This window comes from Pristiophorus japonicus, chromosome 2 (genome assembly GCF_044704955.1).
Source record: "Pristiophorus japonicus isolate sPriJap1 chromosome 2, sPriJap1.hap1, whole genome shotgun sequence".
NCBI classification, from domain to species: Eukaryota; Metazoa; Chordata; class Chondrichthyes; family Pristiophoridae; genus Pristiophorus; species Pristiophorus japonicus.
The window spans coordinates 329,760,140-329,781,674 of NC_091978.1; the positions used below are offsets into that span (position 1 = coordinate 329,760,140).

General features: G+C 42.9%; 1 protein-coding gene across 1 annotated transcript in view; it reads left to right on the forward strand.

Annotated features, from left to right (window-relative positions):
- The window catches only part of abhd18 (abhydrolase domain containing 18), a 132,727-nt gene that overhangs the window by 31,520 nt on the left and 79,672 nt on the right, over window positions 1-21,535 (forward strand). The window contains exons 5-8 of the mRNA XM_070871918.1: window positions 5,368-5,468; window positions 15,672-15,750; window positions 17,472-17,556; window positions 19,143-19,170. Of these exons, the coding sequence (XP_070728019.1) occupies window positions 5,368-5,468; window positions 15,672-15,750; window positions 17,472-17,556; window positions 19,143-19,170 (293 nt within the window). The remainder of the gene's footprint in view (window positions 1-5,367; window positions 5,469-15,671; window positions 15,751-17,471; window positions 17,557-19,142; window positions 19,171-21,535) is intronic.

The following is a 21,535-nucleotide window of genomic DNA, read 5'->3' on the forward strand; positions in this document are numbered from 1 at the left end:
TGTTGATGCCAGTCCGTTCAATATATTCAAGAGGGAGTTGGATATGGCCCTTACGGCTAAAGGGATCAAGGGGTATGGAGGGAAAGCAGGAAAGGTGTACTGAGGTGAATGATCAGCCATGATCTTATTGAATGGTGGTGCAGGCTCGAAGGGCCGAATGGCCTACTCCTGCACCTATTTTCTATGTTTCTAAACAGCTTACCCAAAATAGGAACAAAAACTGGTTTCAGTTGCGGTTGTTGTTTCCCTTCACCATGCATCTTTCCTACTCCCTGTAGAGCTAGGAGATACACAAGAGCAATCAGAATGTTTGGCTGCACAATATTTCCATCCTATGGGTCAGCATTTATTCATCACTGGGCAACTCATATCATATTTGAGATTAGGAACTATGTAGGAAATTAGAAGTGAAAAATGTCATCTTAGCAATTTACAGCCGATGTGTTGCATCTCTTCTAATCGAGAGCATGTCAAGGTAGCCTCTTTGTTTACATTGTTACTATACCAGTACACTACAATGTTACTGGGGACACAAGGAATATGATAGACAAACTGTACAGTTTCCTTTTTAATTGAAATTCTTCACATGAGGACTGGATGATTGCCAATGTAAATCTCTTCAAAATGAGAGCAATCTGGTAACTGTAGATCATGTAGTCTAACATTAGAAGTGAAGCTTCCACAGACCACAATACTGGATAAAGTTAATGGTCGACTTGAAGCACATGGGTTAGTTAAGGACAACCAACATGGATTTGTAAAAGACTAGTTGTGTCTGACAATTTTAATGGAGTTCTTGACTATACAATAGAGTGTATTGACAAAGGAAATATCATGGATGTTATGGATAAGCATTTTCAAAATGTATTAATATGGTGTTGCATAAGGAGGCTTCATTAAAATAAAGACACACTATTAACGGGAGTGTGGTAGCATAGTTAGGGAATTGGTTAAGGGGTAGAAAACAGGAACAGTAATGGATGTTTTTCAGAGTGGAGTGATGTTAACAGTTGTGTCCCTGCATGGTTAATTGAAGATGACCGTAAGCAACCTGGGCAGTTAGATGTCAGTGAAATTTATTGTGCAGAATTATGAATTTCTCTTTTGGGAGGATAAGGAGAGAGTGTATACACTGGAAACTTTGAGGAGTAAAAGAGTATGGATATTTGGGGTTCAGATACACACATTTTTAAAAGCGGGAGGACAAGTTTATATATTTAAAAAAAAAATCAAATGGGATCTTTGGTTTTATAAATCAGAGATAGAAAGTAGAACAGCAAAGTGGTAATGCTGAATATATGTAAATCAGTGAATGGGCTGCAGTTGGAATATTGTCTGGTTTTGGTGCCTTGAGGATAGATGTCAAGACTCAAACTAGGAGTCAGTTTCCACATGTACGCTGACGATACCCAGCTCTTCCTCTCCTCCACTTCTCTCGATCCCTGCTTGGTATCTAAATGGTCAGACTGCTTGTCTGACATCCAGTACAGAATGAGCAGAAATTTTCTCCAATTGAATATTGGGAAGGCCGAAGCCATTATCTTTGGTCTCTGCCACAAACTACGTTCCCTAACCACTGACTCCATCCCTCTCCCTTGCATCAATCTGAGGGTGATCAAGACTGTTCGCAATCTAGGTGTCATATTTGACCCTGAAATTCGTTTACAGCCACACATCCACAGCATAACTAAATCTGCCTTTTTCCACCTCCGTAACATTGCCCGCCTCCACCCCTGCCTTAGCTTTTCTGTTGCTGAAACCCTCATTAATGTCTTTGTTAGCTCTAGACTTGACTACTCCAACTTGCTCCGAGCTGGCCTCCCACATTCTACACTGCGTAAACTTGAGGTTGCAAAGTGACTGATGGTGGTGCTCAAAATTGAGGGATTTTGATCAGGTCAATTAAAGAAAAACTATTTCCATTGGTCGGTGAGTTGGTAACGAGACCACATAAATTTAAAATCATGGAAAGAAAACAAACTGAGGGGTCAGGAGAATTCACCCTCCCCCCTCCGACCTCTCCCCTCCCCCCTCCGACCTCTCCCCTCCCCCCTCCGACCTCTCCCCTCCCCCCTCCGACCTCTCCCCTCCCCCCTCCGACCTCTCCCCTCCCCCCTCCGACCTCTCCCCTCCCCCCTCCGACCTCTCCCCTCCCCCCTCCGACCTCTCCCCTCCCCCCTCCGACCTCTCCCCTCCCCTCCTCCGACCTCTCCCCTCCCCTCCTCCGACCTCTCCCCTCCCCTCCTCCGACCTCTCACCTCACCTCCCCCTCCCTGTCAGATACAGAGACAGAGACACTGACGGGGTGGGGGTACCCGTCCCAGCACGCTGTTGGAGGGCTGTAGTAGGTGAGTGGAAATAATTTTTTATTTATTTTGTTACATTTAAATTTTTTGATTTATTGATTTATTTATCATTTATTATTGATGATGGCTCCTTATTTGTGAAAGTGAAGTGTTTAATGTTTGTAAAACTTTCCGCCGACCCCCCTTATCTTTTGTTCCCTACGCCTGTTTTATCAGTGTAGGCAAGGTTTTTCTGAGCATACAAAAATCTACACTTAATCCATTTTAAGTTAGTTTGGAGTAAGTTTTCGCTGCCTAAACTTTCAAAACAGGCGAAAGTGGCTAGACATGCCCCCTTTTGAAAAAATATCTATTCTAAAATGAAACTATTCTAACTGACTAGAACTGGAGCAAACTAAATGCCGAGAATTGCAATTTCTAAAATGTTCTATTCTAAAATAGTTGCTCCAAAAAATAGGAGCAACTTGGGCCGAAACTTGAGCTCTAGTTGGGGTGATTGAAAACCTGATAAAAGAAGTTGGGTTTTGAGGTAAAACGGTGGAAAGGCAGAGCAGCTTAAAGGGAGAATTGCAGAGAATGGAGTAAAGGCAACTGGAAGAAGTGATGGTGGAGTGAAGTGAGGGTGCGACACACAAAAAAGGTCAGAGGATTGAAGAATGTCGGGGTGTGGGGGGGGGAAGATACAAGACTTGAGGAGGTCGCAGAAAGGGATGGCGACAAGGCTACGGAAAGATTTTAAAACTAGTTTAAATATAATACTTCGGGGTCATAAAGCCAACGTAGATCAGTGTGGATGGGCTAATGGACCTGCAGGATAGGATATGGGCTAATGGACCTGCAGGATAGGATATGGGCTACTGAGTTTTGGACAATCTGGAGCTTGAGGCCAGAAGGGAGAACGTTGTAACAATTGGCTCTGGAGGTGACCACAGCATTGATGAGGGTTTAGTTGTTGGAGGGACTGAGGTCAGGGTGGAGCGGACAATGTTGCTCGGGTGGAAATAGGCAGTCTTGGCGATGGAAAGGATTTAGGATTTAAAGCAGAGCTCTGGGCCAAACAGGATGTCAAGGATCTATATGGTCTGGTTCAGTCTGACTGTGTGACTGGATGGAAGATGTCGGTGGCAAAGGAGCGGAGCTTGTGATTGGACCTGAAAACTATGGGTTTGCTCTTCCCAATGTTGAAGGAATTTGGGCTTATTTATGATCTCAGCACAGAGGCGTTGAGATATATGGAAATGATTTTAAAGCTATATGATGCAGCTGACATGTCTACAGCTGACATCTAAACTCTATTAATCATTCCCTTATATATTCGATGCTGTTGATGCTCTTCCTTGTAATTAATTATTTGTAATAATGACATCACAAAGGATGAGAACATCATCTGCTGTGAAATATTTCTGATGGGCAGTGACTGCTGCCAACAAAGTCGGTCGGCAGAGGGATCGGGTGGGCGAGCCGCCGGGGAGCGAGGGTCGGTCTGGCCGCCGGGGGTCAGGGAGCGGGGGTCCGTCTGGCTGCCGGAGGTCGGGGAGCAGGGGTTGGCCGGGCTGACGTAGGTCTGGGGGGTTGGGCGGCTGGAGGTCGGGCCGAGGTTGGACCGAGGCTGAGGTGTCCGGATTTCGGAGCATTTTCAGGTTTCTGGACGACCCCGCCACGGATTGGCCCAGATTCTAGAACATTCCAGATTCTGGAACTGCATTTTGGGCGTCGCACCTGTATTTAAAAAAAAACTTGCCAACTCTATATGCAGCTACCTTAACTCTTTGGTCTGACCCACCCTGCCATTCTTGGCTCTGCTTCCCCTGGGCTCAGACTGAGCCTATCTCTCTTTTGCCTTGAAATTGCAAGAAGTACAAGTAAATAAATTGCTGTTTCACCTGGAAGGAATGTTTGGGGCCCTGGATGGTGGGAAGGGAGGAGGCAAAGGGCAAGTGTTGCATCTCCAGTGCTTGCACAGAAAAGTGCTGTGGGAAGGGGAGGGAGTGTTGGGGGTGATTGAGGAGTGGACCAGTGTGTCGCAAAGGGAATGGTCCCTTTAGAATGCTGGGAAGGGAGGGGTAGATGTGTTTGGTGGCGGGATCACGCTGGAGGTGGTGGAAATGATGGAGAATGATCCATTGAATGTGAAGGCTGGTGGTATGGAGAGTGAAGACAAGGGGAACCCTATCGTGGTTCTAGGAAGGAGGTGGAGGGGTGAGAGCAGAAGTGCAGCAAATGGAGAGGCATGGTCGAGGGCCCTATCAACCATGGTGGAGGGGAATCCTCTTGAGGAAAAAGGGAGACCCAAAGGAACCACTTGTATGGCAGGTGACATCATCAGAACAGATGAGACGGAGAAACTAGGAGAATAAAATAGCCTTCCAGGAAGCGGGGTGGGAGTCAGTGGGTTTGTAGTGGATATTGGTCAACAGCCAATATCCAGAAATAGAGAGAGAGAAGTTGAGGAAGGAAAGGAAGAGTAGGAGATTGATTATGTGAAGGCAAGGGAGGGATGGAAATTGGATGCAAAGTTGATGAAATTTTCCAGTTTGGGGCGAGAGGAGTAAACTACATTCAAGCAGTCATCAGTATCCAAAAAAGAGGTGAGGGAGGGGACCAGAGTAGGACTGGACCAAATCATGGTCCACATATCCCACAAAAGGGCAGGCAAAGCTAGGACTCGTGCCTGTTCCCATAGCAACACCTTTTTATTTGGAGGCAGTGAGTGGAGTCAAAGGAGAAGTTCGGCCAGGCAGAGGAGGTGGTGGTGGATGATGACTGGTTGGGCCTCCATTGAAGGAAGAAACGGAGGGTACTCAGGTGTTCCTGGTGGGGGTTGAAGGTGTGTAGATAGATTGGATATCCATGGTGAAAAGGAGATGGTTAGGGCAAAGCCTCTATTTGCTTTCTTGGTTTAGAAATCATGTGTCTCTTTCTTTGTATCAATTTCTCGCTCACTCTTTCGTTCCTCCCATATGTTTTGGGAAAACATGACAAGTGAGATAATAAATCAAAAAAGAAAGTTTCTTTGTGTTCATGAAGGAATAAAATAGAAACTGAAACCTGTCTGTTATAGATGGAAGAACAGGCTGATTGTCAGATCATGGATGGACACTTTGTGTCCCCACTCGATCATTATCTACCAGGGATTATGCCAGCTGAATCTGTCAAAGCCAGGTAAGGAAATAAAGGCATAGTAATGAATCCTCGATGTTCTTGCATTTTTTTTCTGAGCTATGTGAAATGTCTCCTTTTTTAACCAGGTAAAAATAATTGTTGGATCCTTCTGTTTGGAATGTACAGGTTACACTCTGAAAGTTCTAAGTGTTTTCCAATGACATCCTGAATGGTTATTTATGTACTCACTGCATTTAGTAATGGGAAATGAACCAGAGCAGATAAGATAAGTAAGCATATGGTAGCATCTGGGCAATAGTGATCACAACATAATAAGGTTTAAGATCATGATTGAATGAGACATGAGTAAGACAAAGGTTGGAAAAAAGATAATTGAGGGAATGAGAATGGAACTAGGGACGGTAAACTGGAAAAAAATATTGGCAGAACAGCAGTGGGAAATATTTTAAAAGATCAATAGAGTTCAAGAGAAGCAAATTACACTTAAAAAAAAAATCATGGACAAACTCGCCAATAATGAGATCATGGATGAATAGAGATAAGGATAACATTAACATTTTTTTTAAAGTATACACTCGAGCACATAGCCAATACAGGAAAGGATGATGAAAGGGAATACAAATAGGTTAGGAAAGAAGTCAAGCAAACAATTGGGATAGCAGAGGAATTATGAATATTAAAAATAAACTGTGGTATTCTACAGACATAAATAACAAAAGTAAAATTAAGATCAGGATAGGGCCACTAAGGGATGCAAAAGATAAACTCGCAGGTAATGACTGAAATGCCCGGAATATTGAATAGTTACTTTGGCCCCAAGTTTCCACACGATAAAAAACGGGCGCCCCTCCGAGCTGGGCGCCCGTTTTTCGTGCCGAAAACGGCGCCGAAAAAAAAAACGCTCGATTCTGGAGCGCCCTGCAGCTCCATGTCTGCTTGGTGCGGCGCCCATGGGGGCGGAGCCTACCACTCACGCCGATTTTGTAAGTGGGAGGAGGCGGGTACCATTTAAATTAGTTTTTTTCTTGCCGGCAACCCTGCGCGTGTGCGTTGGAGTGTTCGCGCACGCGCAGTGTGAAGGAAACATTGGCACTCGGCCATTTATGTAGTTCTTTGTAGCTGTTTAATTTTTGAACATTTTTTAATAAAAGCACATTACCATTAGCACTGAGGCTTCTTGCAGCAGTGAGAAGGCTGTAGGAAGCCTCAGAAAGTTGAGGCAGTCGTTTCCCGACGGCCCCCCCCTCCCCCCGCCTGCCGTCTGGAATGGCTGCTGAACTTGTGAGGCTTCCTGCAGCCTTCTCACTGTCTCCTCCCCCCCCCCCCCCCCCCCCCCGCCCGCCGTCTGGAACGGCTCTCCTCTCCCCCCCCCCCCCCCCCGCAGGAACGAACGGCTGCCTCCTCCTCTCCCCCCCCCCCCCCCGCCGCGGGAACGAACCCCCCCCCCCACCGCGGGAACGGCTGCCTCAACTTGTGAGGCTTCCTGCAGCATTCTCCCTGGCTGAAGCACTTTCACACAGGTAGGAAGATGGTTTATTTAATCTTTTCTTTGCTTATAAATGTTTATTCAGGTTGGATATATTTGTATAAGTATAAATAAGGATTTATTATAGAATTTAATGACTTCCCTTTCCCCCCCCCCCCCCACCTCGTTCTGACGCCTAATTTGTAATTTGTAACTTGCGCCTGATTTTTTTAAATGTGTAGACAAGGTTTTTTTCAGTTCTACAAAAATCTTCACTTGCTCCATTCTAAGTTAGTTTGGAGTACGTTTTCACTGTGGAAACTTTGAAATCAGGCGTCAGTGGCCGGACACGCCCCCTTTTGAAGAAAAAATTCTGTTCCAAAGTGAAACTGTTCTAACTGACTAGAACTGCAGAAAAAAAAATGTGGAGAATTGCGATTTCTAAGATAGTTCGTTCTCCACCAGTTGCTCCTAAAAGATCAGGCGCAAATCATGTGGAAACTTGGGCCCTTTGTATCAGTTTTTACCAGGGAAACTAAAAAGGTAAACATGACATTAGAAGAGATCAGGACATTTAAGATAGAAAGGAGGGAGATAATAAACTAATTAAACTTAGAATCATATGGCACAGAAGGAGGCCAGTCTGCCCATTATATGCTGGCTCTCTGAAAGAGATATCTTAGTCCGATTCTCCTGCTCTTTCCCCATAGCCCTGAATGATTTTCCTTTTTAGGTATATCCAATTCCCTTTTGAAAGTTATTATTCAATCTGCTTCCACCACCCTTTCAGGCAGTGCATTCCAGATTATCATAACTTGGAGTTTAAAAAAAATTCTCCATCTTCCCTCTGGCTTTTTTGGCAATTATCTTAAGTCTGTGTCTTCTGGTTACTGACCCTCCTGACAGTGGAAACAGTTTCTCTCTAATCTATTATAATTTTAAACACTTCTATTAAATCATCTCCTTGATCTTCTTTGCTCTAAGGAGAACAATCTCAGCTTCTTTAGACACTCCACAACAGAATTCCTTTATCCCTGGTACTATTTGTTTAAATCTCCTCTGCATGTTGACATCTGCTTTACTACATCCTTTAAGGAATGACATCTACCAACCTTACCCGCTCTGGCCTATATGTGACTTCAGGCCCACAGCAATGTGGTTGATTCTTAACTGCCCTATGAAATGGCCTAGCATGCCACTCGGTTGTTTCAAACCGTTAGTAATAAGAATAAAACCAGATGGACTACTTGAGATCGACCTTGACACCAGGTTCGGGCCCGGCAAAGGCACATCCAACCCAGTCAACCCTGAAAAGTCTTGTTCACTAACATCTGGGGACTTATCCCAAAATTGGGAGAGCTGTCCCACAGACTAGTCAAGCAACAGCCTGACTGTCATATTCACAGAATTATACCTTTCAGTCAATGTCCCTGACACCTCCATCACTATACTGGGGTATGTCCTGTTCCACCAGCAGGACTGACCCATGAGAGATAGCAGCACAGTGGTATACAGTCGAGGAGGAGTGATCCTGGGATTGCTCAACACTAAGCTGTGTGGGATCCAGGCATCTCGCGTAGCTAGCTTTTCAATGTAAAAATTGCACATGCCCAGTATTTTGGCCCGCACAGCCCCTTGAAAGGGCCATGCGGCACCAAAAAATATTAGAGGAAACATTGCTCCAGATCCCATGAAGTCTCATGGCATCAGGTCAAACACTGCTGATTGCCACCTACTGCCCTCCATCAGCTGACCTATCAGTACTCCTCCATGTTGAACACCACTTGGAAGAAGCACTGAGCATAGCAAGGGCATCTGGGTGGGGGACTTCAATGTCCATCACCAAGAGTGGCATGGTTGCTCCACTACTGACCAAGCTAGATGAGTCCTGAAGGACATAGCTGCCAGACTGGTCCTGCGCAGATGGTGAGAGAACCAACATGAGGGAAAAACCTAGTTGATCTCGTCCTCACCAATCTACCTGTCTTAGATGCATCTGTCATGACAGTATTGCACAGTTCTTGTGGAGACAAAGTCCTGTCTTCACACTGAGGACACCCTCCGCTGTGTTGTGTGGCACTACCATTGTGCTAAATGGGATAGATTCAAAACGGGGCATCTGTGAGGCATTGTGGGTCATCAGCAGCAGAATTGTATGCCACCACAATCTCCAAGCTCATGGTCTGGCATATCCCTCACTTTACCATTACCATCAAACCAGAGGACCAACCCTGGGTTCAATGAGGAGTGTAGAAGAGCATGCCTGGAGCAACATCAGGCATACCTAAAAATGAGGTGCCAACCTGGTGAAGCTACAACACAGGACTACATACATGCTAAATAGCATGCTATAGACAGAGCTAAGCGATCCTACAACCAGCGGATTGGATCAAAGCTCTGCAGTCCTGCCAAATCCAGTCGTGAATGGTGATGGACAGTTAAACAACTAATGGGAAGAGGCCCATCCTCAATGATGGCTGAACCCAGCCTGAGTGTAAAACACAAGGCTGAAGAGTTTGCAACTATCTTCAGCCAAAAAGGCTGAGTGGGTGATCCATCTCTGCCGCCTCCTGAGCTCCCCACCATCACTGAAGTTGGTCTTCAGCTAATTCGATTCACTCCACATGATAGCAAGGAATGCACTTGATACAGCAAAGGCTATGGACCTTGACAACAACCTGGCTGTAGTGCTGAGGACTTGTACTCCAGAACTAGCTGCGCCTCTCGCCAAGCTGTTCCAGTACAGCTACAACACTAGCATCTACCTGACAGTGGAAAATTGCCCAGGTAAGTCCTGTCAGAAAACAGGACAAATCTAATCCGGTCAATTACCACCCCATCAGTCTACTCTCAATCATCAGCGAAGTCATGAAAGAACATAAGAAATAGGAGCAGTAGGTGGCAATTTGGCCCCTTGAGCCTGTTCCGCCATTCAATAAGATAATGGCTGATCGTCTACCTTAACTCCACTATATTGCATTATCCCCATATCCCTTGATTCCCTTAATATCCAAAATCTATTGATCTCTGTATTGAATATACTCAAAGACTTGAGTCTCCACAGCCCTCTGGGGTAGCGAATTCCAAAGATTTTCCATCCTCATCTCAGTCCTAAATGGCCAATCCTTTATTCTGAGACTGTGACCTCTGGTTCTAGACTCCTCAGCCAGGGGAAACATCCTCCCTGCATCGACCCTGTCGAGCCCTTTAAGAATTTTGTATGTTTCAATGAGATCAACACTCATTCTTCTAAACTCTAGAGAATATAGGCCTACTCTACTCAATCTCTCCTCATAGGACAATCTCCCCATTCCAGGAATCAGTCTGGTGAACTTTCATTGGACTCCCTTAACTGGAAGTATATCCTGTCTTGGGTAAGGAGACCAAAACTGTACATAATACTCCAGGTGTGTTCTCACCAGGGCCCTATATAATTGCAGTAAGACATCTTATACTCAAGTCGTCTTGTAATAAAGACCAACATACCATTTGCTTTCTTAATTGCTTGCTGTACCTGCATGTTAACTTTAAATGATTTGTGTACAAGGACACCCAGGTACCCCTGAACACCAGCATTTTCCAATCTCTCACCATTTAAAAAATACTCTGCTTTTCTATTTTTCCTACCAAAGTGGATAACTTCACATTTCTCCATTTATATTCCATTAGCCATGTTCTTGCCCACTCACTTAGCCAATCTATATCCCCTTGAAGCCTGTTGTCAACAGTATTGTTAAAAAGCACATGGCTGAACATGCAACTTCAGTACCCGCTTCCTGCTTTCTCGCCATACCCCTTGATCCCCCTAGTAGTAAGGACTTCATCTAAGTCCCTTTTGAATATATTTAGTGAATTGGCCTCAACTACTTTCTGTGGTAGAGAATTCCACAGGTTCACCACTCTGGGTGAAGAAGTTTCTCCTCATCTCGGTCCTAAATGGCTTACCCCTTATCCTCAGACTGTGACCCCTGGTTCTGGACTTCCCCAACATTGGGAACATTCTTCCTGCATCTAACCTGTCTAAACCTGTCAGAATTTTAAACGTTTCTATGAGGTCCCCTCTCATTCTTCTGAACTCCAGTGAATACAAGCCCAGTTGATCCAGTCTTTCTTGATAGGTCAGTCCTGCCATCCCGGGAATCAGTCTGGTGAATCTTTGCTGCACTCCCTCAATAGCAAGAATGTCCTTCCTCAGGTTAGGCGACCAAAACTGTACACAATACTCCAGGTGTGGCCTCACCAAGGCCCTGTACAACTGTAGCAACACCTCCCTGCCCCTGTATTCAAATCCCCTCGCTATGAAGGCCAACATGCCATTTGCTTTCTTAACCGCCTGCTGTACCTGCATGCTCACCTTCAATGACTGATGTACCATGACACCCAGGTCTCGTTGCACCTTCCCTTTTCCTAATCTGTCACCATTCAGATAATAGTCTGTCTCTCTGTTTTTACCACCAAAGTGGATAACCTCACATTTATCCACATTATACTTCATCTGCCATGCATTTGCCCACTCACCTAACCTATCCAAGTCACTCTGCAGCCTAATAGCATCCTCCTCGCAGCTCACACTGCCACCCAACTTAGTGTCATCCGCAAATTTGGAGATACTGCATTTAATCCCCTCGTCTAAATCATTAATGTACAGTGTAAACAGCTGGGGCCCCAGCACAGAACCTTGCGGCACCCCACTAGTCACTGCCTGCCATTCTGAAAAGTACCCGTTTACTCCTACTCTTTGCTTCCTGTCTGACAACCAGTTCTCAATCCACGTCAGCACACTACCCCCAATCCCATGTACTTTAACTTTGCACATTAATCTCTTGTGTGGGACCTTGTCGAAAGCCTTCTGAAAGTCCAAATATACCACATCAACTGGTTCTCCTTTGTCCACTTTACTGGAAACATCCTCAAAAAATTCCAGAAGATTTGTCAAGCATGATTTCCCTTTCACAAATCCATGCTGACTTGAACCTATCATGTCACCATTTTCCAGATGCACTGCTATGACATCCTTAATAATTGATTCCATCATTTTACCCACTACTGAGGTCAGACTGACCGGTCTATAATTCCCTGTTTTCTCTCCCTTTTTTAAAAAGTGGGGTTACATTGGCTACCCTCCACTCCATAGGAACTGATCCAGAGTCAATGGAATGTTGGAAAATGACTGTCAATGCATCCACTATTTCCAAGGCCACCTCCTTAAGTACTCTGGGATGCAGTCCATCAGGCCCTGGGGATTTATCGGCCTTCAATCCCATCAATTTCCCCAACACAATTTCCCTCAGTTCCTCCTCCTTACTAGACCCTCTGACCCCTTTTATATCCGAAAGGTTGTTTGTATCCTCCTTAGTGAATACCGAATCAAAGTACTTGTTCAATTGGTCTGCCATTTCTTTGTTCCCCGTTATGACTTCCCCTGATTCTGACTGCAGGGGACCTACGTTTGTCTTTACTAACCTTTTTCTCTTTACATACCTATAGAAACTTTTGCAATCCACCTTAATGTTCCTGCAAGCTTCTTCTCGTACTCCATTTTCCCTGCCCTAATCAAACCCTTTGTCCTCCTCTGCTGAGTTCTAAATTTCTCCCAGTCCCCAGGTTCGCTGCTATTTCTGGCCAATTTGTATGCCACTTCCTTGGCTTTAATACTATCCCTGATTTCCCTAGATAGCCACGGTTGAGCCACCTTCCCTTTTTTATTTTTACGCCAGACAGGAATGTACAATTGTTGTAATTCATCCATGCGGTCTCTAAATGTCTGCCATTGCCCATCCACAGTAAACCCCCGAAGTATCATTCGCCAATCTATCCTAGCCAATTCATGCCTCATACCTTCAAAGTTACCCTTCTTTAAGTTCTGGACCATGGTCTCTGAATTTACTGTTTCATTCTCCATCCTAATGCAGAAATCCACCATATTATGGTCACTCTTCCCCAAGGGGCCTCGCACAATGAGATTGCTAATTAATCCTCTCTCATTACACAACACCCAGTCTAAGATGGCCTCCCCCCTAGTTGGTTCCTCAACATATTGGTCTGGAAAACCATCCCTTATGCACTCCAGGAAATCCTCCTCCACCGTATTGCTTTCAGTTTGGCTAGCCCAATCTATGTGCATATTAAAGTCACCCATTATAACTGCTACACCTTTATTGCATGCACCCCTAATTTCCTGTTTGATGCCCTCCCCAACATCCCTATTACTGTTTGGAGGTCTGTACACAACTCCTACTAATGTTTTTTGTCAGGGGATAAGTAGCAGCATGGTTAGCAAACTGACTACAAAACAGAAAAGCGAGTAGGTGTTAAAGGTAGTTACTCAGACTGGCGAAAGTTGGGAAGCGGTGTTCCACAGGGATCGATGCTAGAACCAATGTTTACTATTTACATAAATGATTTGGAATCTTATACAATATCAATTTGCAGATGAAACTAAATTAGTGGGTATAATTAATACTGAGGACGATGTTAACAAACTTGCAGAATGAGCGTGTAAATGAATTTTAATCTAAGTATGAGGTCATGCATTTTGGCAGGAATAAGGACACAACTACGCCTTTGAAAATAAGAGTCTAAATGGGGTAGAGACGCAAAGGAATCTAGAGCTACAGATTTACAAATAATTAAAAGTAGCAATGCAGGTTAACAAAGCCATAAAAATGCAAATAACGCACTGGGGTTTATTTCGAGTTATAGAATTGAAACGAAGAAAAGTTATGTTAAATTTGTATGGAACCTTGGTTAGACCATATGGAGTACTGTGCACAGTTCTGGTTTCCATATTACTAAAAGGATATAGAAGCACTAGAGAAAATACAAAATAAATAATTACAATGATGATACCAGAGCTAAGAGGGTGCAACTGTTAGGAAAGACTGAATAGGCAAGGGTTTTTTTTCTCCAAAAATAGGAAAAATGAGAGGTGACCTGGTAGAGGTCTTCAAAATTATGAAGTTGTGAAATTGTGAAGCGCTTTAAAGGGCTTAAAGACGCTATATAAATACAAGTTATTATGAAGGGGTTTGATAGGGTAGAAATAGTGAATGTTTCCACTTTTGGGGATTCCAAAACTAGGGGCCACAAATATAAGAGAGTCACCTATAAATCCAGTAAGGAATTTAAGAAACTTCTTTACCTAGAGTGGTGAGAATATTGAACTCGGGAAAGCTAGATAAGTACATAAAGGAAAAAGGAATAGAAGGATATGTTTAGCTCAGATGAAGAAAGGTAGGAGGAGGCTAGTTATGAGAATTCGAATCTGACACTAAATAGGGTTGCAACTTAAATATTTTGTGTTCAGCCAAGTCTTGATGTACTCAATGTCTGTAAGCAGTAGTCATACAGAGGAATATAAAGTTTTTCCTCTGGATAGTGACGTATCATTAAACCTTTCATTCTTGCGTCTCAAATTGTGAAGGAAAACTCAAGATCTTTATAGGCCTCTAGTCATTGCATACTATCCTAGATGATTCATTGTACCATGACAGTAGTTATTGTGACCAAGTTCCCCATAAAAGAGGTGGTTCCTACAAAACACCAGATGCTAACCTGTTTACCATCTTGGGCCCATTGTCCCGCTTCCTATTGCTATCCTGGCTATCTCGTTTCACAATGTCTTGACAAATTGAATCTTTGGCTAGAGGGTTTGAGGGCGTTCACCCAACGTTAAGTATCAGTTTCTATAACAGTATGATGAAATAGTGAATTGCAAGATTTCAGTATACCAATATATTTTTAGAAGCCAAGAGTAATTTCTAGCCTCAAAGATTAGTGATGACTAGTTTAAAGTCACATAAGCAAATATAAATCTTCAGCCTGTGCTTTGTCAAGATCATTTACAAGATCACATGGTAAATTACCACCCCCACCATGTTGAAGATTTGAAGACCTGCTGTTCAATATAATACTGTCAAGTTCTGTTTATTTTAATTATGCATTATATCGCAGCATATTGTAGTCTTGGTTATGCAAAATGTAGCACTGAAAATATTTTTGGATAGTTACAAAATTTGAATACATTTGTTTATTCACGGATTATTGAGATGATTAACATTATAATTATTGCATCATTAAAGTTCAACTAACAACCAATAACAAATAATAATTTCAACATATTGTGAAAATAATTTGTGGCACTGCACATCCAGTAATTAAAATTAAGTAACCGCCTGATAGCCCACTGGGAAAATGCATGATATAGTGTAGTACTGAGCAATACAGAACAGAAGGGACCTAGGTTTCTGTCATCTCAGTTGGGCAGATATCATTTCGGGTGGCGTGTTAGAAATTGCCTCAATTTCTTTGGGCTTGGGATGGGGAAAAAATGGCGAGTATCTTATGTATGGTCACTTTATAGTGATTCTGTTTAAAAGTGAATATATATACATAGATGTATTGGTCAAGATTGAGCTGAATTTGATGATGCTGTGGATTACTTGGGTAAGGAGTGGAAAACTATTCCAGCAGAATTCAAGATTTAGCATAATCTGTTCAGAATTCTAATGATTGGCATTACCAAGTCCTTACTATAGCGATAGAAAATATTAACATATGGCATTGATTTAATAATAAATTGAAATATATTAAGCATATGTAAAATCCTGTGTTTCTTCACACTGAACAAACAATACAGTTTGCATGTTAGCTTTCTAAGATATTAAGTATATTTCAGATGTTTTTTTTCAGTCTAGGTTCTGTGTGTTTAGGATTTATGATTATCACATCATTGTACAACTAGCCACGTGAAGTTACTCACACTGCCATTGCTGCAGGTTTCAGTTTATAGTTCCGAAAGAATGGAAGAGTAAATACCGACCTATATGCGTTCATCTGGCTGGCACTGGAGACCATGTAAGTGGAGAGAGTAGTAATGATCGTTTTAAATTTTTCTGAAGTAATTAACATAAAGTGGCCTGATGTATGATTTCTTAAATACATGACAAATAGTATTGCACTTTTTAAAACGCATTTAAAATTGTGATAGGGTTATTTTTGTATTTGCGGCATTATTTATTTCTTTACATTTGCTGCAAGCATTTGGTCTCCTCTTTAAAATACTTCGACAGTTTGCTGGAATGTGATTCCATAAATGCTGGTCACACAAGTGATCATTGTTTATGTAGAAGTCTTGACAGAAAGTAATAGTGGGTTATTTGACTGAGGGGACATTATAGTTGACCCAGATCCTGCCCATGCTTTTTAAAAAAAAAAAAGTTTCTCTTTCTCTTTCCTTTATCTCTCTTGCCCCCCCTACACCATGCCAAAGTCCTCGAGTGTAACACCAACTAGTGTGGATGTCTGATGATAGGATTGGACTCAGTTGCGTTTTCCTCCCCCCTTCCATAGTTGAATAGCCTGCTAACATTCTGTGACACCACACTTGAGCGAGGTCCTGAAGAATGACTAATGCCTGCGGAACCATACCCCAGCAACAAGTCAGCACCTTCAGAAAAATTGGTTTAAATGTTTCGTAAAGAAAAGGAACTGTTCTCATTTGCCTGCCCTCCCGCTACCCCCAAAAAAATGGTAAATGTACTACTTGGTATGGTGCTAAGGAGAACAAGCCATGAAGGCCCACATTTTATCCCTAGTCTGAGTTAACTGATCACCACTTGAGTTGCGATTGAGATCCTACATCTTACAATACCTGGGCTAGTGAAGGGAAAAGCCATACAGGGTTCCAACTCCAGATTGTTAGTTTGTGACTCCTTCCTAGAAGGTACATGCATGCGGACAGGATAAAACATGGTAATGGCGACCTCCGTGGTGGATTTGCCTGCCAGTATCCTTGGGATCTATACCTCAATTTGGACTGTTGCTACCAAATTCTAGGTTTTGTTGGTGTCCGCTTATAAAAGGTCTCAGCGAGCTAACAAAGTAGCAATTTGGAATGAGTTGCATCCTTTGTAGTACAGTAGAATCTGCTTGTCTTGATCATGTGGATATAATTTTCAAATCCCTTTTGCCAAAATCTTATGTGCAGTTTTACCTTTGTGCTAGACTCCTATGTAAACAAACAATTTGATTGAATTCCTTATTAAACATTGTTTATCTTTAAATGTTGCGATGGATGGATATATCTCTTATAAATAAATATTCTTATTTAATGGCAACTTTCACATGTCACAGCTAAGTCCCAATACCTATAGAGAAATGGTTACAATGATCAGTCAGTTAGAGTGATCATTTAGGCTCCTGGCCAAATTGATGACTAGCGTATAATCAGGACTGAAAGTTCTAACAATGCTTTCAATATTGGTATTTACACCATCTCCATTTTATTCCCCAAAAATGAAACTCTTGTTCAGTTACTACTTATTTGCAATAACTGTGTGCATATGTATGTTTTTTGGGGACGGGAAGAAAGCTCAGGATTGGTTGCAAAATAAAATATAAATCTGAATGTTATAATTTGTGTTACTTGTAGTAATCACATAAGTGCGTATTAGCTTGAAAGATGACATGACGTGACTTAAAAATGTTGTCACCTTAAATTGTTTGTGGCTTTTAATAAAAATTCTTTACACATTAAGAATTTCATTTAACACATTTCCCTTCAAAACTATTCCTAGTTTTATTGGCGAAGACGGACTTTGATGGCCCGTCCAATGATAAAGGAAGCATGTATTGGATCACTTCTTCTGGAAAATCCTTACTATATCCTTTTGTGTATAAATTTTACTGTCACAGTAAATGTTGCAAAGCCACACTGAATATTTTATGAGAAAGCATGGTTGTTTGGAATTATGATTTCAAAGGGCTGTTTCCTGACTTTGTTGGTAGAGATCAGATCAATAAACTGCCTTTTCTAAAACAACCATGGGAAGTAAAATGGTAAGGCTATTTCTGGATGTATTATAAGTTTTTATTATGCCATTTTTTTTTAAAAGAGGGAATCGTGTCCGTACTTTTTTTTTTAATTAAAGAATTCAACTTGATTTAAAAAAAATAATTTGGAAGGTGAATGCTGTTTACTTTAATGGAGGAACTTTTCCTGATGTCCTAAGCCCTGAATAGTGAAGATACCTCGCTTCACCTCTTCACTTTGCTCCCTCATGTCCAAAAGAAGATTCACTCTTTGGGTAAGATTCAAAGGGCTCTGGTCACCCTTCAGTATCTCATCCAAGTGGCCCTTCTTCATGCATGAGCCAAGATCATAAGTGTTGGTTGGCACTACAGTTGAGCCCAATCCTGTCTACAGGTGCACTTCCAGTAGGGTTCACTGGATAGTGAATGAGATGTTTTGGCGGCGAGGCCCTGCCGGCCCGCACGCCTCCTCAGCGGCGGGGCCCTCCCTTTCTGACGTTCCAAAATCCAGAAATACCCGAACCTGGGCTCAGGTGTTTACGGATTCGTGACATCAGAAAGACAATCCAAAGTCTGGAAAAAGGTGGAATCTGTCCCAAGGATGGATTCAGAACGCTGTATATGGTCAGCTGACAGTAGGAATGCAAGAGGCTTGGTCCTCTGCGCAGTGCTTCCCTCTGATCAATATTGCTGAAATTCATATCTCCAAAAAATGAGGAATTAAATCAATTTCATGTCGCAGTCCCAAGTGCACTATCCCATTGATGGTGCTGTTCCCTGGGCCGACCTGAACTCTTAACCTATTTATTAATCTTTTGAATGTGACAAATAGTGAATGAGTAAAACTTCTGAATACTAAATTTCTTTTTAACCTTGAAAATAATTGAGCAAGAACTCTAGGTTATCCAAATAACATTCAGTTCCTGCAGGTTTCATTCTTTTCCAGAACAGAGTGGGAGCCACAGTACTCCATAGAGTATTTGATCATCTGTGTCTATACTTTCCAGTAACCTTCAATCTGTTTATATTGGCACGAGAATTGGGTGAAGCAGGCAGGTGCAGATTACTTTTTTATTATAAACTAGTTAATCTACATACGGTGTTAGCTATTTTTGATGATCCAGGTAGCTAATTGTGACCAAGGGTTGGGAAGGAATAATTTTTACACTATCTGGGATTTGAGCCTTTGCCAATTTCTTCCTTGTATCCTCCAGGTCGGATTACTTTTCAAAAGAAAAAATCCAGGTGGCCAAATTACGTATTTAATTACTATGTTACTGCTACCTATAGCAGTTAGGATATGTATAGATTTATCCTCTAGCTTTAATACTGAAAATACTGATGTAATTACTGTATTTCTTTGAATCTGTGCTCCCTTTCATAGCTGTTTTAAAGCACGTTGTGAAATTAGCTATTTCCCTTGACAGTGTTGTTACATGGCTATAGGAAACCTAAAGATCAAATGTAAGTACTTTAGTAATGCATGCTTGTGTATCCATGTATCTCCATGTTTAATCTGTCTTTTTTATCTCCCAAGAAATTGAATATTCTGCTTTCTCTAACCATGTTCAAATGTTGTTATATCTTATTACTACAAATGCTGGATTGTTTGCATAATGGACATAATTCTGAATCAACACCTTCATTCGTTGGTGTTCATACCTCAATTCTGTAACCCCCCCCTTGATGCCTCTGATGATTCCCATTGGATTATTTTGTCTTGATGCAGTCAGGATTATCCCCAATGTGACCCTTTGCACCTGCCTTCTGTAAATGCCCAGGACCTGCAGAATTGTTCAGTTCTTGAACTGGACCTCTCTTTCTCTCCCTTCCCCCTACCAATTTAGAAAAATGTTTCCAAACTCCCAGTGTCACTTTTGTTTAATATCCATGACCAGACCTCGAATTCTAGGAGTGAAAAGCAACATGTATCTCTTTAAATGCTTAGTTATACTTTTATCTGTTTTTTTCACTCCAGTCAACTAGTCTTACTGTGGGATAGTTATCAGTTTCAGGCTGTTCTCCATGCAGGCTTAGCCTGTAAAGCAATAAATACCTGAAATTCTCGGTTAATTCTTATTTTTTGTTTGTTCTGGATATCTCCAGATGGTAACTTTTAACAACTACAACAACAAAATAATCATCTGGTCTGGAGCAGGTGCTTTTTTTCCTCCAAGCTGGGAGCTTGATATTTCAAATTTTGTCCCTTGGACTTGGTCTCCTAGTCATGTATAAAACTTAGAACTCGGTACTCTGGCTTTGAGTAAGGTCCAAACTTTAGCATAAGGTCACAATATAATTAGAGCAGGGGACCTCCGCTGCAATTAAGTTTTATTTGTACCTAAGAAATTTGGGATGGAAAGAAATAGCATTACTTGGGCGAGATCTTTGTTTTATTGCCCAGACTTGGTACTCAGTTCAGATCCAAGACTTTGAGATAGGAATTCATGGCTGGTCCATTGATTCGAATGCTGTAAAATAGTGTCAGAAGTGTGATAGTCCACTTTCTGATGCAGTTGGTCATGAGAATTGCTTAAATTGTTTCTCCACAACTCATGATCCATACACTTGCTAAATTTGTATCTGCTACCCTAGTACAGTTGTACCTCTCCAGTGCGGCACCCGTGGGACCTGACCAGTGCCGGACCAGAGACTTTTCCGGACCACGGGAGGTCATGCTTACCGGGTACTGCTGATGACGCTGCTGACAACGACCCGGCCGCATTCTACGCATGCGCTGCGCAGAAGTCTACTGCGCAACATTTCTTAGCCCAGCTTCGGCGCCTCAGTTAGTCACCATGCTCCTCACTCCCTCGCTGTGCCGAACCGACCAAGGAGGGAACACTGGAGGCAGCGGGGAGAAGAGGAGCAGCCAGCCCCAGCACACAACCTACTATCAGCCAGGGCAGACCTCGACCCCCGGCCGGGAATGTTGCCAGACCAAAGAGTCCCGGACTGGAGAGGTACAACCTGTAAGACTGTTTAGCCTTGAATCATGGAAATGGCAGACCTAAACTGAGGTAAACACTAAAAAGAAAATATATATTTTCTAGGGCACCTAAAAAGTTGTCTATTTGGTCTAGATTATTCTGGCCACAACCAGTCTACCCTTCCCTGTGGGGAAGAAACTGTCATCTGTCGATCTAGAACATTGAGACAAATGGATTGTTCCCATTTGAACAATTTTAGGAAGAGGGGCAAAACTCCCAGCTCATGGCCTGTTGATCCTGACCAACAGACCCAATCACATCCAGACCGGGGTCAAGCAGTGCTGCGTCATCGTGCCAACGCTCTTCTCGATCTTCCTCGCTGCAATGCTCCACCTCGCTCTCTACAAGCTCCTCGCTGGAGTGGAACTAAACTAAAGAACCAATGGGAACCTGTTCAACCTTCGTCGCCTCCAGGCTAGATTCAAATCGTCCCATCCTCTGTCATCGAACTACAGTACACGGACGACACTTGCATCTGCGCACATTGAGGCTGCACGCCAAGCCATTGTCAACATCTTCTCCGAGGCGTCCTCCACCAACCTGACCCCGCATCGCAGCATTGTCCCCCGGTCATCAAAATCTATGGCGTGGCCTTGGACAATGTGGACCATTTTCCATACCTCGGGAGCCTACTATCAGCAAGGGCAGACATTGACGACTAGATCCAACACTGCCTCCAGTGCGCCAGCGCAGCCTTCGGTCGCTTGAGGAGGAGAGTGTTTGAAGACCAGGAGATCAAATTTGGCACCAAGCTGATGGTCTACAGGGCAGTAGTGATACCCGCCCTCCTATATGGCTCAGACGTGGACCATAATTCAGTAGACACCTCATAGTGCTGG